The sequence below is a fragment of the Podospora pseudocomata genome, chromosome 6, assembly GCF_035222375.1.
Source record: "Podospora pseudocomata strain CBS 415.72m chromosome 6, whole genome shotgun sequence".
In the NCBI taxonomy this organism is placed as follows: Eukaryota; Fungi; Ascomycota; class Sordariomycetes; order Sordariales; family Podosporaceae; genus Podospora; species Podospora pseudocomata.
In genome coordinates, this window is record NC_085890.1 from 4,181,547 (window position 1) to 4,199,150 (window position 17,604).

The 17,604-nt window shown below is 54.5% G+C and overlaps 1 protein-coding gene and 2 non-coding genes across 3 annotated transcripts; all 3 read left to right on the forward strand.

The window, feature by feature from the left end:
* The first annotated feature begins 3,710 nt into the window (after positions 1 to 3,710).
* QC762_0103110 lies at positions 3,711 to 3,781 on the forward strand. Its single transcript has one exon. It is a non-coding gene; the product is annotated as a tRNA-OTHER (tRNA).
* Positions 3,782 to 3,922: 141 nt separating this feature from the next.
* Positions 3,923 to 3,993, forward strand: QC762_0103120. Its single transcript has one exon. It is a non-coding gene; the product is annotated as a tRNA-OTHER (tRNA).
* A 7,178-nt stretch (positions 3,994 to 11,171) lies between these two features.
* Positions 11,172 to 14,063, forward strand: QC762_0103130 (uncharacterized protein; the record flags this gene model as incomplete). The annotated part of the gene is made up of 1 exon (XM_062884223.1): positions 11,172 to 14,063. The coding sequence occupies one exon, from the start codon at positions 11,172 to 11,174 to the stop codon at positions 14,061 to 14,063; it is 2,892 nt and encodes a 963-aa protein (XP_062741417.1).
* Positions 14,064 to 17,604: the final 3,541 nt, after the last annotated feature.

Sequence of the window (17,604 nt, forward strand, 5' to 3'; positions counted from 1 at the left end):
TGAAATACTGGATGGTTCTTCATTGAAGCAGGCAGGTCCAGTTGGTATGCGTACGGGCTGATGACCTTGGTAATCTTGAAAGGTCCTAGATTCTTCCAGTCGAGTTTCTTCTGCGGACGGAGCGTCTTGATGTTGCGGGCATCGAGCCAAACCTCTTGGCCGACGTAGTACTTGCGGGCAGGCTTGCGTTTCCGGTTGGCATATTCCTCCTGGCGGGCCTGGGCTATGCAGATTTCTGATTTGAGGAACTCGTGGATCTCTTGCATCCTCGATGCAAATTGTTCGGCATCTCTGGCTCCTGGGGACTTGTCTGGTACCACAGGCTCAAATCCCATGCGGGGGTGAAAACCATAGTTGGCAAAGAATGGTGTCGTCTTGATGCTTTCATTCAGGGCGTCGTTCAGAGCAAACTCCGCGAGTGGCAGCCACATCGCCCAGTCGTCATGTAAGTAAGAGACGTGTCCTCTCAGGTATTGTTCCAGGAAGGAGTTGGCTCTTTCGGTCTGGCCGTCGGTTTCGGGATGGAATGCAGTTGACAGCAATGCCTTTGAGGCTAGTCGGCGGGTTAGATGTTTCCAGAAGTCAGATACAAATTGCGGTCCTCTATCGGATACTACAGTTGTTGGGAGTCCGTGTAGCTTCCAGATATGCTTCAGGTACAGGCGGGAGACTTCTCCGGCATCGCAGGTATCGTTGCAGGGAATAAAGTGTTTCATCTTCGTCAGGCGGCAGACTATGACTAGTATCGCGTCGTAACCTTCGCTCTTTGGCAGGTGTGTGATAAAGTCCATCGACACATCCTTCCAGGATCTCTCGGGAATCGGCAGTGGTCTCAGGACTCCTTGGCGGGCCTCGCGGGAAGCAGTGATCCGGGTACAGGTGTGGCAGTTGGACACCCAGCGTTCGACATAGGTGAGCATCCCAGGCCAGTAATAATCGCGGGACAGGGCCTCGTATGTACGCGCTCGCTTCATGTGTCCGGCGATTGCGCTCTCGTGGTAGGAGCGGACCAGTTCGGCGTGTAGATCAGGGTAGTTTGGAACATACAGGCGGTCTCGGTAGTATAAATATCCTCCTCGGTCCTCACACTCGGCGAGTGTGATGCTTGGGTGGCGGGTATCGGGTTCTGGGCATAGAGCGACTCGATGGTCCTTGGACCCGCACCGGTAGCATTCCCCTCGCTCCCTCCGTCCGTTTGGTCGGGCCGTATGCTGCACGCTCAAGTCCATAGGATCTCCCTGGTTCTGATTCCTTGTAGGATGCGGGAATTTACTCTGTTTGGTCGGCTCGGGGGCTGTTTTACCGGGGACGGTCTGACCGTAGCTGACGGGGGTGGGCGCCCGTGGAGCACGGTTGGGCCTGATACGGGTGATTTGTTTCTGGTGTTGCCGGTATCGGTTATCGAGGGTTTGGAGGTGCTGGGCATAGGTTCGGAACTGGCGGGATGGGGACGGGTTGTGTAGGAGCATGTCCTGCAGTTCTTGCGAGATGCCTTGGAATAGTAGGGGCGTCAAGCTCTCTTCGGGCATCTCTCCTTCCAGGGCAAGGCGTTGAAATTCGGAGAAATAGGTGCTAAAGTCGTCGTTCCTCTGTTTGAGCTGGTATAGTTTGTTTTGCGCGTTCTGAACACGGTCGGGGTCGCCAAAGGCAGCTTCGAGGTATGCGAGCAGGTCAGGGTAATCGGGGAACTGAGGAGTCCGCGGACAATCTTGGGTAGGATCAGCTGGTATGCCTTCCCAGCCAGGCGGCCGGCAACGTAAGTCAAGCGGCCAGGGGCGGTCGGAAATCGGTCTGCGTTGGCGATCATCTTGCCGTAGATTTGTTGCGTGAAGCGTCGAAGGTCCGCGCGGGATCCGTCAAACTTTTCTGGATCTGGAAGTCTCTCGCTGACAAGGGTGGGTTCAGTACGTGAGGCAGTAGCAGATGTAGGTGTTTCCGGAGCATGTTCTGCAAGGGGTTCAACAGGAGGTTTCGCAATAGGCGCGGGGCTAGTCGGTGGGATATGTACGGCGGGAGTGACGGCGGCCAGAAGTTGAGCTTTCTCAACTTCAAGTTGTGAAATCTTTTGAATAGTATCGAGGTTCCGTTCTTTCAGTTGTTCCTTCTGATAGTCAATGATCGCGTCGCGGTTTGAGATTTGGATTCGGAGAGACGAGATGGTGGAGTCGTGGGTGTTGATGGCGGTGCGGAGGGCGGCAACCTCTTCTTCCAACGCAGTAGCATGTGTGTCCATATTCCTCAGGTAGATGATCCAGTCTTCGGGATGTTGATTGACGTTTTCGACCAGCTCTTGCGCCGTGTCGGGGTACGCGGGGGGTTTTGGGCCGGTAGCCATCGTGTTGGGACGATCGGCTAATGGGGTAGGAGCTACGTAATGTCACGGGTAGCACAGGTTGACAGGTTAATGACAGTAGTATTCAGCTAAGCTACGGTTTGGGCTCTATTCCGTCTGGTACGGGCAGGCTTTATTGTCAAGACGTAGCTCAAAGAGCTACAAACAGGTCTCGCGGCAGCGAGATGCAAAATCTTTCTAGTCGCATTGGCCGGTGCTGTGAACGTGCCAAGCTCCATCAGTGGATCAACGACGGTCACGGTGCAACCGCCGTGACACGTATTGCATACTACAGAACTGTCTATCTACACCAGCCAGTTCCTCCGTATATAGACCTAGGGACCGTGAAGTGCTCACCCTGCTATGGCCCCGATCACTCCTAGCACATTGCATCCTGCAGAGTGCTCGTCGTGCTATGCCTTCGATCACCCCGAGCATCTTGCATCCTGCAGAGTGCTCGTGGGTCTTGGCGCCATAGCACTTCTGGCCGGCCCCTATTGGCTGTCTCCTGACTTTCCTAATGATTGGCTAGGGACGTCCTGCGCCCCACATACTGCGCGACCTGCCGTTAGGTTAACTGTGACATGATGCCCCTCCTCCCAGGTCGACGCCCCGGCGACCTTATTCCTGAAATAGTCACCGATCCCTACTTTCCTTTCAACATTTCTATAGTAGGTTATCCCCCTCTCATTCCTGCCGCCATGTCTAATCGTGTGAAGAAAATAACCCCTACGAGTACCGACCGTCGCCGCGATCAAGCACACTTCCTTAAAAGGTTCGGCCTTATTATGCCTGAGTGTACTTATTGTGAAGAGAATAGCCTCCGGTGCGTGGCTTCCTCTCGGTACGACCGATGTCTCCCGTGTGTCAACTCGAGTCGCTCCTACTGCGATGTCCATGGTGTAGATCGTGAGTCCCTTCCTGGGCTGCCTTACTCTCTCTTACTAATCCTGTAGTCCGTCCTCTTATCAAGGAGAAAGAACGCCTGCATGCCGAGAAGCAGGCTACCTTAAGTAAGCTTCTTCGTCTCGAGGCTCAATCGCGTGCCCTCGAGGCTCGAGCCCTTGCTGCTTTTCGCCGCGAATCTCGACTCCTCGAGGAGGAGGAAAGAGAGTCTTCCGTGCGGCCTGCTACCCCGCATGGTCCGCCGGTGGCGAATACCTCCGCTGCTCATTCTTCCACTACTGCTCCTCTCTCCGACTTCTCCTTCCTGGATCCGTCCTTGGGCCTTGACTGGCCTTCTGACCTTTCCCTGGATCCAGGCACAGCCGGTCCTTCCTTCCTTGCCGCGCCAGATACCGCCGATGGCGCGCCTTCCACTTCCCAAGGTGGTTGAGACGCGTGGCACTAGTTGTATCTGGTTCCCCTTACACCTTCCAACCTTGTAGTATAGCGTGTAGCACGTCGGCTACTGTGTCGAAGGCACGGGTTCGACTCCCGTTGAGGTTCTTCCAAATTTGAAAAGACCCGACAGGTCTTTTTAAATATGGATATATTTTTGGTTCCCCGTGGGTGGTGTGCCCTTCGACCTTTTCTTACGGTGGTGGAGGCGTGTGGTGTTAGTTGGGCCTGGATTCCCTCGTACCTGCCAACCTTGTGGTGTAGTGCGTGGCACGTCGACTACCACGTCGGAGGCGTAGGTTCGATTCCTGCTGAGGTTCTTCAGTATCCAGATTCATGGACAAAGCCGTGAATCTGGGTACTGCTTTTGCTTGCTTGGGTTTTGGCCGGTCTGGGTGCTGCCGGTGGAACTCTTTTTGCTTGTCTAGGCAGTTAAGATTTGCCTCTGGTTCCCACGAATTGTCTGTGGCCGGATATCCCAACCAACTGACCAAATATTCCAATTGACCTCTGTTGAACCGTGAATCCAGTATCTCTTCCACATCATACTCTTCTTCTTCGTCCTCCGCCACTTCCTATGTATTGGCCTTACTTACCGGTGGTGCGGGCTCCAGAAGTGAGATGTAAAAAATGTGTGACCGTAGACGCATCGTACTGGGTAGCTCCAATTCGAATGCTGTCTCCGATATCTTCCTCTTGACCTTGAACGGGCCCACTCTCCTGTGGTCCAGTGTTACAACCTGCACCAGGAATGGATACAGACTGCAAGGCAGTACGCCAGAGGTGAATATGACAGGATGATCGAAGGTTGTGACAAGCGCCTCAGACACGGGTTCACTGTCAACAACAGGTTGTTCTAACAAAGAGCTACTGAGAGTAGATTGTAGACAAATGAACTTGATTGCTTGCATTAGGAATCAGATTCCTCGACATGGGGAGCGCCGGGCACTCCCCCCTATTTATGTGAAACTATCTACATATGTTTCTGAGGTATCTTTGTACCTTGCTCAGTGTGCTCAGTGTGCTCAGTGGTCTTGGCGCACTGAGCAGACTGAGCAGACTGAGCAACTCCTAATTGGTTGCACGGGGGCTTGTGGGTCATTCCATCCCTGGCCCAATGATTGGCTGAGGTGTCCCAACGCCTCGGGAATCATCCAGTGGTTCCTGTACGGGGGTATTACGCTTGGGGCGTAACACGTTTCCCCTCCTCCCTCGTCTTTGCCTCGAAGACCCTTGACGCTAGGAAATTGTCGTTGTGACTGTAAGTTTTCCCTTTCATCCTTTTCTAAAGTGTCTGCTAACAGGGTGCAGAAGAATTATCAAAGAACTCAAAGAAAGAAGTCGCAACCGCGATCTTCTACTGAACGTCGTTATTCCCTTGTTGATTACACCAATACTTTCGGTTTCGCCATGCCCGTCGATTGCTCTCGTTGTAAGCGGCTGCGGCTTACAAACTGTAAGGCTGCCGACCGTAGCTTGTCTTGTCGGAATTGTCTGCAAGCGGGGGCGAATTCCTGCAATATTTATGGTGAGCCCTCGTCGGTGCTTCGTGGTCTTCTTGAGGAGAAACGGCGCCTTGATCGCGAGAAGGGTGATGCGGTTTCGGAACTTCTAGCAGCTGCAGCCGCTCAAAGGGATGCCGCCGCAAAGCTTGCTAGGTTAGAGGAGCAGTCTCGTTTTCTTGAAAACAGGGCGAGTGAGGCATTTTCTCGGGAATACACTCTGTTGCAGGAGGCGGAGGCGGAGGAACAAGCGGGTTCCTCGACCGTTACCCAGGAATCGGGGTTCCCAGTCGTAGGGGACGGTCGTTCCCCGTTGTCCTTTGGGGACGTTGGTAACCTTGATTTCTCGGGTGTCGACTGGTCGTCGTTGGATCCAAATCTTTTATCCCAGGTCGGTCTGGGTTCTGTCGGTGGAACTGCTGGAGTTTCTCCGGACAGTCCAGGAAATCGACAGGTTCCCACGAGTTAGACTCTGGTCCGTAATCCAGCCATTTGACGAGATATTGGAGTTCGTTGTTGCTGATTCGTGAATCCAGGATATCCTCGACGTCAAATTCTTCTTCGTCGTCGACCACCTCGAGTCGCGTCTCGAGTTTTGCTTTCTTTGGTGCTGGTTCAAGAAGGGAAATGTGGAATACTTTGGTTCGTACTCGCATGGAATCGGGGAGTGAGAGCTCGTAGTTAGATGTTGAAATCTTTTTCTTGATCTTGAATGGCCCGATCTTCTTGAAATCCAGTTTCTTGCTTGATCGTTTCGTGTGAAGATTACGTGTGAGAAGAAACACTTTATCTCCCTCCTCGAGGGGAGGTCCCTCGACCCTATGTTTGTCGTAGTGGGTGCGCATTCGTTCCTTGACGAATTCGAGTGTTTCTTTCAACATGTTGTGCACCTCCTGCAATCGTTCTGCGTGGATCGCTGCTCGGGGTACCTCTGCTGTTGGTCCTTGTCGTAGTTCGGGTTGGAAACCGTAGTTGGCGAAGAATGGTGAGACGTTCGTTGTCTCCGTACTGCTTGAATTGTACGCCAACTGTGCTGTTGGTAGCAGGTCAACCCAGTTGTCCTGCTCAAAGTTGATGTAACACCGAAGGTATTGTTCAATGACTTGGTTGAGTCGTTCGGTCTGTCCATCTGTCTGGGGGTGGAACGCGGTCGAGAGTTTTGACTTGACGTCTAGTCGTTTCATCAGGGCTTGCCAAAACTTAGAGGTGAAGAGTTTGTCTCTGTCCGAAGTGATGTCATCTGGCAGTCCATGTTGGCTCACGATGTTCCGTTCGAATAGGTAGGCGAGCTGTTCTGCCGTAGTGGTTTCTCTGAAAGGAATGAAGTATGCCCACTTGGTGAGTCTGTCAACCACTACCCAGATGGCGTCGTACTTGGTGTTGGTTCCATCTGGTACCGTTGAGCTGGGGAGTTTGGTGATGAAGTCCATGGAGATGGAACGTACGTGCTGTCTGTGTTCTTTGAGGGTCTTCGAATAGATCAAGATGTCGTCCCAGGTATACAAAGGCAAATCGATCCAGATATGGGCGCAGGGTGTGGTCAATCATGCTTTGGAATGTCGCAGGGGCGTTAGTGAGTCCAAATGGCATGACTTGGTACTCAAAGTGTCCGTAGCGAGTCCTGAAAGCTGTTTTCCATTCATCCCCTTCCTTAATCCGGATGTGGCCAAAGGCCATCGGAAGATCCAGTCGACTGAACCATTGGGCGCCTGCCAGTCGGTCTTTCATCTCCCTGATAAGCGGCAGCGGATACCTATTCTTCATCGTTTCCTCGTTGAGTTGTCGATAATCGACCACAAGCCTTAAATCTGTCGTTCCTTTCTTAGGCACGAATAAAATGGGGTAAGCTGCTTCGCTTTGTGATTCTCTGATAAACCCCTTTGGTAGGTTCTCCTTGATGTACTCTTGTAAGGCTTTGTCCTGTCGTGGACCTAGGTGATATGCTTTGTGGTATCGTAACTTTGCTCCTTCCTTCAATCGGATCTCGTGGTCGAAAGAGGTTCTCTTGGGGAGCTCGTCCTTCATCTTGTGTCTGAAGACTGTAAAACTGTGGTATTCTTTCGGAATGTTGCTGAGGTCCTCCTTTTCCTTGGGAGGCTTGTGCCTCGAGTCGTCACTCGGGTCTTCCTCTAGCTTCTCTGGTCTGACATACATCACCCAACCTTCTGGTTCTCTGGTGTGCGAGGGTCCTTCCTTGGTACTTCCTCTGTCAGTTGACATCGGCTCGTCGTGGCTCGTATGTCTCGTATGCTCGCAGGGGCTCTCTTGTCCCTCTGGGCACCTGGGAGCTCTATCCAGTTCAGCTCTGTTCACCCGTCTGGTGTCAAGCCTGGAGTTGAGATGGCCATTCTCCCAGTCTATATCCGGGTTGTACTTTTTCAACCACGGATGTCCCAAGATCATGTCACACTTGGGTCCGGTTGGCAGGATATCGAAGTCCACTTCCTGCGGGTCGTCGTCCACCGTGATCAAGAGTGTCGTTTCCCGTGAACTGATTCCTCCATCATAACTGGCCGTTTGCCCTTCGTAGGTCCTCATTCGGTATGGTACTTTTTTCATGACCCACGGCATCCTCGTCTTGTTCACGAACGAGGGATTGACGATGTTGATCGAACTCTTTGAGTCGATCACTGCAACTGCTCGATACTCCTTTCCTTTGGAGTTTGTCCATCGAACTTCTACTGTCAGGGCACTTTGGTTTCCTAACACTGTGGCTCCGGCAACTGTCTCGTAGTGCCACCATGGAGGTCTTTTCCTGGGTATCCCTTTGACCGAGTGACTTTCTTGTTGGCCTTCTTCCTGACCCTTGCTTGGCTCTTCTGTCGGTGCCAGTCTCTTGCCTTTGCGCGGCGGTGACGGGCGCACCAAACGTGTTCACAGTCCTCGAAATCCAAAGCGTCCTTGTCCCAACATCCTGTGGGGACCATGTTTTCCACAATAAGTGTGTTTTTTCCTTCCGTTGTTGTGGTATAATTCCAATCCTCCTCCGATCCTGCCTTGTGTACTTGCAAGATGGGGTCGTTATCTCGTCTGGAAGGGAATACCTCGTGGTAAACCTTGAATCGATAATGGACTCTGCAGTAGTCGTAAATGCAGTCAAACCATGCAACTGAGTCGTGCAGTCCGTGGCAGGGTATAGCAAGAGGTACGTCGTCTGGGTGAGGTTCTGCCTTGGTGTGCTCGGTGGGGGTGTCTTCCCCGTAGACCACTGGTCGTCCTGGTCTCTCGAAACGCTCGTCCCAGTCCTTGGCTGTCACCCACCAGTCTGCACAGTTGCTCATGTCCCAAAGGGTGATGGGTTCATCCTCTGGCTCTGGTTCTGACTCTGTATATTCGTCGTCGGTGGAGACTCCGGTTTCTGCGGTTCTCTCACATCTTCTTACCCACTCGGTTCCATCCAACGGGCAATCGCTTCTTGTTAATGAGTTTTCGTTTCTGATCGTTGGTCGTGGAAGTTCTCTCAAAACTGGGCTTGTGAGCGGGGTTAGGGCGTGATCAATCATGTCGGCGAGTTGTTCTTGAGTCGTTCCTGTGGGCATGTGCGACATGAGATTTCCCATCGCGGCGTCCATCATCGGCCGGTGGAGGGGGTCGTCGTCTTCGCGATGTATCATCCTGACGACGCGGTCGGTGTCCGCGAACTGAACTGATTTGGCTTCAGGTACCGGTTTGAATTTCTTCGGTGAACGACATTCTCGTGCAAAGTGTCCCATCTTGTCACAATTGAAGCATTTGACCTTGGACTTATCCTTGGGTTTGTCGCCGTACTTCCGTTGTTGGCCTTTACCGTGCTGTGCTGCTGCTCCGATGTCCATGGGTCCTGAGTGTGTTCCCCATGAAGTGCTCTTGTGTTCGTACTTCTTTTTGATGTTGGCCTTGGGAACCTGAGGGTTGCGATAGACTCCTTTGTCTTCCATGGATCGCTCATAGAGTCGGTTGTCGATGACAATGGCTTTGTTGATGTATTCGTCGAGGGTAAGTGCGTGTCGGTCTTCCTTAATGAGTTCGTCCTTGACCTTGGGCTTCAAGCCTCTGTAAAATTTGTTCTTCAGAGCGGCATCGGCCCAGTTGACCCTGAATGCGTCTCGGCGAAAGAGTGTCGCGTAAGTCGAGGCTGAGGCAGTCTGCACAAGTCGTTCGAGACGATCCTCGGCTGCCTTTTCCTCATCGGGTTCGCCGTACATCTTCTTGATTTCTTCCTCGAACTTGACCAATCCCATACCGAAGAGTTTCTGTGTGAGGGGTTCGCGTTCATCCTCCGCGTACTCGAAGTAGTTCCTGAGGATCCCATCAAACCACTGCTTGGGGTCTCCTCCAAGGAAACTGGCGGCATACAGGAGTTGAGACTCGGGGTCGGTGATGCCGTACAGACGAAGGTTGGTCCTGACGTGTGACAACCAGGGCGGGAGTTCCTGTTTACTTCCGGTGAAGACAGGAGGCTTGCCGACCTTGGCGGCTATCTTGGGGGTATTGTCGCGCGTCGTACTTCGGACGGTGGTTTGCAGGCGCTTGAGCTCATCCTTGAGATCCTGGAGATCATTTTTGCTCTTGATGGCCGTCTCCATGCTGAGAAGTTTCTTGGCGAGGGCGTCGAGTTTGTTTGCGACATCATTGAAGTCATAATCTTCTTCGTCGGAAGCGCCGTTGTCATTGCCAGCGGGAGGGGTTGTCTTTTCGACGGCGGGGGCATCTCCAAGAGAGGCGTCATCGTCTCCAGGGAGACGGTCATGTCCAACGGAGGGATTGGGGCAGCGGAAGCCATGGCGATTGGTGTTCGTTATGTCTGAGCACAACGTTCGATCTTGGTCATGCAAGCAACGTGTCACAACCTGCACCGGGAGTGGATACAGACTGCAAGGCAGTACGCCGGAGGTGAATATGACAGGATGATCGAAGGTTGTGACAAGCGTCTCAGACATGGGTTCACTGTCAACAACAGGTTGTTCTAACAAAGAGCTACTGAAAGTAGATTGTAGACAAATGAACTTGATTGCTTGCTGTTACAACCTGCACCAGGAATGGATACAGACTGCAAGGCAGTACGCCGAAGGTGAATATGACAGGATGATCGAAGGTTGTGACAAGCGTCTCAGACACGGGTTCACTGTCAACAACAGGTTGTTCTAACAAAGAGCTACTGAGAGTAGATTGTAGACAAATGAACTTGAATTGCTTGCATGAGGAATCAGATTCCTCGACACGGGGAGCGCCCGGCGCTCCCCTATTTATTTATGTGAAGCTATCTACATATGTTTCTGAGGTATCCTTGTACCTTGCTCTGTGTGCTTGTATTGCTTGCTTTTGGCCGCGGCCAACAGACCATGGCCACCGCTAATAGACCATGGCCACCGCTAACAGACCATGGCCACCGCTAACAGACCATGAACTCCTTGCTAGTAAGACTCCTTTCTTTCTAACTACTATCCCATAAGGACATCGAGTCGATGTCAATTTCGCGCGCCCCGCGCCAAAAAAAACGCTCGGGCCACACACGAGCCGATGTCAATTACTCAATCTCGACCAAAATGACATCGGCTCAAAACCGCATCCAAACACATCCAAACATAAAAAGTTCGGTGTCGAACCCCCCCAAAAGTGCCCATGAGAGTGCCGATTTCATCGTTATCGTTGTTTTGGCCCGGAGATGTCGCGTTCGCCGTGTGCACCGAAGGTTAGGGTTAAGTTGGGGTTAACGCACGGACCCGCACCGGATCGGAGTGGCCAAGGTCGGGCGCCAGGGTTCGCCAACGACCAGCATAATCCCCCCCGAATCCCCGATCCAGCAAACCGGGAAGCCGGGGACGGTAGCAGGGTTGGGAAACAGACCAGGGAGTACAATTATGGCGGTGCATGTAAGGAGAGAGAAAAAGGGGTAGAAAAGAAATAAATATCCGTTGATAATGAATGCCAGAGAATTTCCCAATATACACCCAGCAGATAGAAACACGAGATAGTTATCACAACCGTGGGATATTGCAGCAATAAGTCGCATCAATATGCATCCGTTCGATAACGTATTTGTGCCGTTGCCCAGGTATCGCATAGCCATTTGCAGTTCGTGCCACAACGCCGTATTCCCCAGTTCGATCAAGACGCACGTTAATACACACCATTTTTATTTACCAGTACGGCATCGGCAACAGATCATCCAGCGAGCGGTAGAATTGGAAAGACGCGGCATTGTAGGGTCAGATGTAAGCGGAATCCAGTTCCCAAGCCCGGGGGATCCCGCCGTCCCGGGTTTGCCAGTTTGGCCCGATGGAAAGAAGTGCATAGTTCCCGAACCAGACGGCCACCCGTGCGGCCATATCCGGCGGACGTATCGCGGCATACAAGCGCATTGCCGAGACGCACATGGTTGGACCAACGTGCGCGCACGTGGAAGGCCGTCGGCCGGTGTTTCACCAGGCGGCGAAGGGGACGTATGGGTCGACAGCATACATTGCCAACAATTCGGCAAGACGGGCACGTTGCAGCGGTTGTTCGAAGTGACGCCAGCACAAGCATCCACATCGACAATGGAAGGCAGCGTGCATCAAAGCCATCCGGACTCAGCAAAGCAGATAGTAGCCCAGTTTAACGAGTTGGCCAACACCGTCAAAGACAACGACCAAAAAGCGGCGGCGGTGATCGGCGAGCAGTCGAGGTTTTCCGCCAACATGTGGGTTCGCCGGACCGGTTGGCCCCGGCATTTACAAGGATTCGACCGCGAGTGGTTGGCCGGCACCGCACAGCCACGAGACCCGGAAAAACGGGAGGAGAGGAATCGAAGGAATACAGAAGACAAAGGTAAGGACAAAGGTAAGGACGAAGGAGCGGCAACCGAGAAGGCGTTAGCCCGTGTTTTATTGGCGGTAGAACGGGTTATATGGCGGGCCCAGCGTGCATCCCGGGTCGAGATAGTTGGGTCGACGGCCATCAATTATATCAGCAGGCGTGAGGCGGGTGGTGATTCGAACGAAAAGCCGTTTCACGCAGAGCAAAAGGGCCAGACGATGGAACGGTACACCGAATCGTGGAAGGCGGTAGTGGCATACGTGTGGCGGACGTCCCATTTGAAACCGGCAGACGCAGCCGAGGCAGCAAAAACGACGGGGTCACGGGGAGATGGGGAAACAGACGCCGAGTCGGAGGATGAATGGGACGACGATTCGAAAAATGGTTGGAACACCCAAGCCAGGCACAGAGAGGGGAGCACCCAGAACCAGCGGCCGGCATACCATTTCACCGCATACCAGGCCAAGGTGTGGAAGCAGTTGCAAGAAGTTGCGTACGCATGTGTGGTGGCGGAGAACCCGGCGGAGGACCCGGACCCGTATAATAGCCAAGACACAAATGGGGATCGGTGTTGGGAAGACCCGGTATCGAGTCCGGGGATAAGTGATGAAGAGACGGGAGAGGAATTGAGCGAGCAGAGAGGCCCGCGGCGGAGCCCCGATATATGTAGCCACGATCGACCCCAAGGTCAGGATATGCGAGCGTTGGAGCGAGACGTTTTGGAATTTTTCATCGCGTTATTGGACCATAACATCGGCGACAACGAGTATCAGAACGCATTATACAGCGGGTTGGCCGTATTAGGGATCCAGGTCGGGCACGGGTGGAGGAGCGCATTGGTTTACACGCCCCGGTTGTCCGCCATTGTAACGGTGGCCCGGATGTTGGTATTATACAAGGCCAAACAGGAGCGGGACGACGAGGTCGAGCAGCGTCGAGCCGGAGGCGAAACGCAGCAGGAGGCGCAGCAGAACGCAAGGAGTCATTTCGACCGGGTCCGAGAAATGGTCCAGCGGTTCATGACCATCGTGGCGTTCGACGGGCAGCCGTCGCCAATGGATTCGATATTGCGGTTACGAGCGTACGGCAAGGCGATCCGGGCCAACACCAACGCAGACGGCGTAGTCGATTGGCACGGCGACGAGTTGTTGTACGGGCACGTGCAGTTCAGCATGGCGTCGTTGCGGATGATGGTACACGGGTTATTGCATTCGACACGGGCGCAGTTGCGGCAGGAGGTATTGTTATTAGAGACCGACAGCGAGGGCGAGACCGCCGAGGGCGAGACCGCCGGGGGTATGCCGCAGATCCAGTGGGATCGATTGGTCGATAACGCGGCCGAGACCCGGGCAGGGTGGAGTTTTGTAGATGACCGGCGGAACCACGACGCATGGAACGGCGTGGACGGGAAGATGTGGTTAGCCGGCCGCGTGGCAGCCGAGGAGCGGTTACGGGACCAGTTTATCGAGGCCGGCAGCGAGACGAGCGGAGGCACAGGGATGCGGTGGAAGATGGACCGAGTCCGCCAGTACGCAGAGTCCATGAAATCGTTCCGGTCCAAGTTGTTGGTGTTAATGCATATGAGCGGGGGCCAGCCGGCGAGAGGGACCGAGTTGGTCACGGTCCAGTATAAGAACGGCGTGGACGGGGATATCCGGGGGGTTGTTTATCGACGACGGATCGGTCGTGTTTGTCACCATGTACAGCAAGACCATGGGGATGAGTGCAAAGGCCAAGGTGATCCACCGGTATTTGCCACGGGAGGTGGGGGAGTTGGCCGTATATTATGTATGGTTGGCGGTCCCATTTTGGCGGATGGTGGTTGCGGGCGCCAGCCATGGCAAGGCGGATTGGGGCAGTCCGTACATATGGGAGCCGCGGAAAGAGGCGGCGTGGGCATTTCCGGGCGGGGAGGAAGAAGAACAGGGGCAGGAGCACGACCACGGGGAAGGCCGGAGGCGAAAGCGGAGAGGGTATGGTTCGTCACGATCCGGAAGAGAAGCGAAGAGACGTCGGGTTCGAGGGCCGTCCGCGGCAGGGGCAGTTATGGCGACCATAATCGACGAGGTGGACGAAGCGGAAGAAGGAGAGGGCGGTACAGACGGGTATAGAGGCAACCGAAGCACCGAAGAAGACCGGCCACCACAGGAGATGTGGGAGCCGGAGACGTGGGACACCGGACGAGTAGGGCGGGCCATTGCCGGGGTGTCGTTGAAACACATGGGGGAAAAGTTGGGCATCATGGTGTGGAGGCACGCGGTCAAGGCGATATACCGTCGGTACATCAGGACAGGTCCATCATCGACATTATTGACAATGCCGATACGATCGACGGCGGAGGCGAGCGGATGACCACAACAACGCAGTGGGAGACGCGTTCCACGGCCAAAGCGGGCACGGGGCAGGGATAGGAGAAGGGATATACGGGCGGTCGGTAGGCGAATCGTTATACAGTACCGAGGCCAGACGGTTGGGATTCCGGCGAGTCAGCCGCGAGTGGCATGCGTTTTTAATGTTCGATTCGGTATTGCAGGAGGCCGGCCGGAAAAAGCCGTCACGGTTGCAAGACGTGGAGAGGCAGGCGACCGTGGAAGAGGCGAGACGGTGGCAGTTAATGCGGCAAATTAACATCCAGGACCAGTTACAACAGGTATTGGGCCCAGGAGCCGCATTCCGGGGCGTGCAGGAGCCGGCGTTGCAAGCCATCATGAGGCAGGAGAGTCCCGTGGTTGTAGTTATGGGGACGGGTGGCGGCAAGAGCATGTTGTTTATGTTGCCGGCACGGTGTTCGAGCGGGTTGACGGTGGTGGTAGTGCCGTTGGTATCGTTGCGAAGCGACATCAAACGCCGTTGTGATGAGTTGGGTATCGAGTGCGTCGAGTGGAACAGCCGGCGGCCGCATGAGTGGGCATCGGTGGTGTTGGTGACACCGGAATCGGCAGTAGGGGAGAGTTTCGGACATTTTATAAGCCGGCAGCGGGCGATGGGACGGTTGGACCGCATTGTAATGGATGAGTGCCACGTGGTATTGGATTCAGGGGCGGGCGGTGGTTGGCGTTCACGGGTGTTGGGGTTAAGGCGGTTGGTAAAGGCAGAGACGCAGTTGGTGTATTTGACGGCGACGTTGCGGCCGGCCGATGAAGCCGAGTTTGGACGGTTGGTGGGGTTGCCGGCAGAGGGCGTGCGGTGGTTTCGGGGCACAACAACACGGCGGAACGTGCAGTACCAGATTCGGCGGTACAGGACGCCAGACGAGGCGGAGGAAGACGTGTTGGTGGCATTGGTAGAGGAGAAGAAGCAGCAGTACGGAAAACAGGGGCAGATTATCGTGTATTGCGATACGGTAAAGAAGGCGGTCCAGTACGCGAAAAAGTTGGACGCATTGTGTTACCACCGCGGTGTGGGCAACCAGGAGGAAGAAGAAGGCGATTGTACAGCAATTCACGGAAGGACGGCACCAGGTTGTTACGGCCACCAACGCGTTGGGTTTGGGAGTCGACGCCCCAACAATCCGGGTGGTGATTCATGTCGGTACGGTCCGGCGGTTGCGGGATTATGCACAAGAGAGCGGGCGGGCAGGGCGAGACGGCGGGAAGAGCGAGGCAATTATATTGAAGCCGGTGCGGGACCAAGCACGCGGTCAGGGCCGGAGCCGGGGCCGAGGCCGGGGCCGGGGTTGGGATCAGGGCAGCATAGCGCAGGAGACGGCCGAGCAGGCAGAAGCACGGGGGATAGAGAGGGAGATGTGGGAGTTTATGGAGACGAAGGGGTGCGTGAGGGTGGTGTTGGACCGCGAAATGGATGGCAGGGCGGACCGGGAGGGTTGCGAAGATGGGGAGGAGAAATGTTCCCGGTGCGCAGCGGCAGGCGAAGAGCGAGGACGGGAGGAGCGGTTGGTAGAGTTGTTGGAAGAGGAAGAGAGGGCAGAGCAGGAGTCGATTACACAGGTAGCCGCAGGCGATGTAGGGGTAGATATGGAAGTAGAGATATACCGGGCAAGATCACAGCGGCGGAGGCATGGTTGGGACGAAAGAATACGGCAGTCGGAAGAGGCATTGGAGGTGGAGCGATTCCGGGCCATGTTGGAGCAGTGGGCAATAGGGTGTACGTGGTGCAGAGCCATTGGGGAAGAAGAGGGCGTTTGTAAAGGCCTAACCGAGAGGCTCGTGGTAGTTTGGGCCAAAATACCAATTCTCTTGGACCGCGCGCGGACGAATGTGTTACGTCCCAAGCGTAATACCCCTATACAGGAACCACTGGGTGGTACCCGAGGTGCTGGGCACCTCAGCCAATCATTGGGCCAGGGATGGAAAGACCCACAAGCCCCCGTGCAACCAATCAGGAGTTGCTCAGTCTGATCAGTGGCCAAGACCACTGAGCACACTGAGCAAGGTACAAAGATACTTCAGAAATATATGTAGACAGCTTGACATAAATAGGGGGGAGCGCCGGGCGCTCCCCGTATCGAGGAATCTGATTCCTCATGCAAGCAATTCAAGTTCATTTGTCTACAATCTACTTTCAGTAGCTCTTTGTTAGAACAACCTGTTGTTGACAGTGAACCCGTGTCTGAGACGCTTGTCACAACCTTCGATCATCCTGTCATATTCACCTTCGGCGTACTGCCTTGCAGTCTGTATCCATTCCTGGTGCAGGTTGTAACACGAGGGTTGCCGAGGTCCATGCCAGGCTCAGCCTGTTACAAAGAAGAAGAAGAAGAAGAAGAAGAAGAAGAAGATGACGGCGGCGATAATCACAATTCAAAGTACGGTGCCGCAGCAGCCGACGCCGGTACCGACCTCCAACCCCAAACAAAACCGCGGGGGAAGAAGAGAAAGAAAGAGAGGACGAAGAGGAGGCGTGGCTTCTATACAACGACGAACACCGCGCGTTGATATGCGCCTTGTAACAGGCTGAGCCTGGCATGGACCTCGGCAACCCTCGGCCCTGGTGAAGCTATTCCCAGAACGCACAGACCACTACTCCAGAACCTTCTATCACCGCGCACTGGCCAACACCCTCAGCCATACCAGAGGCTCATGTCGACAAACCTTCTATTCCCCTTTTCCTTTTCTTCTTCAAGTTCGGTGTACTCGTAGAGTCGTCACCGGATAGTTGTAATACACTCCTGGAACCGTTACACGCCTTGCATGGATCCGCAGTGCAGAATCTCGAGGGCCCACCTAAGAGACCGTCACCGGGATATCGGCCGTAAAGCCCGCAACGACATCCTCCGCCAGCACCGGGGTCGGCCATCACAAGGGCCGGCAACTGAACAGCTCTCACCATACGGTGTCTCCAACCCGACCCGGCCTATCAGGGGCCTCGCTGTACACAAGGGCTATGCTTGCCTTTGGCCAGGTTGCGACGACGGTCATCTCACGTTAAGTTGGAAGTGCTTGCGAGTGCACCTCAACGACAAGCACAACGCAAAAGGAGCCAGGGCCCAGAGGGACTGCTGGGCCAACGTGCACCTGCAGACCTTCTTCACAGGACCCAAGAGGGCGGTCTTCTACTTTTGTGTCGAACCCTCCTCCGCTGCCGCCGGGGGCGGCGAGGGTTAGGGTTAGGGTTAGGGTTAGGGTTAGGGTTAGGGTTAGGGTTAGGGTTAGGGTTAGGGTTAGGGTTAGGGTTAGGGTTAGGGTTAGGGTT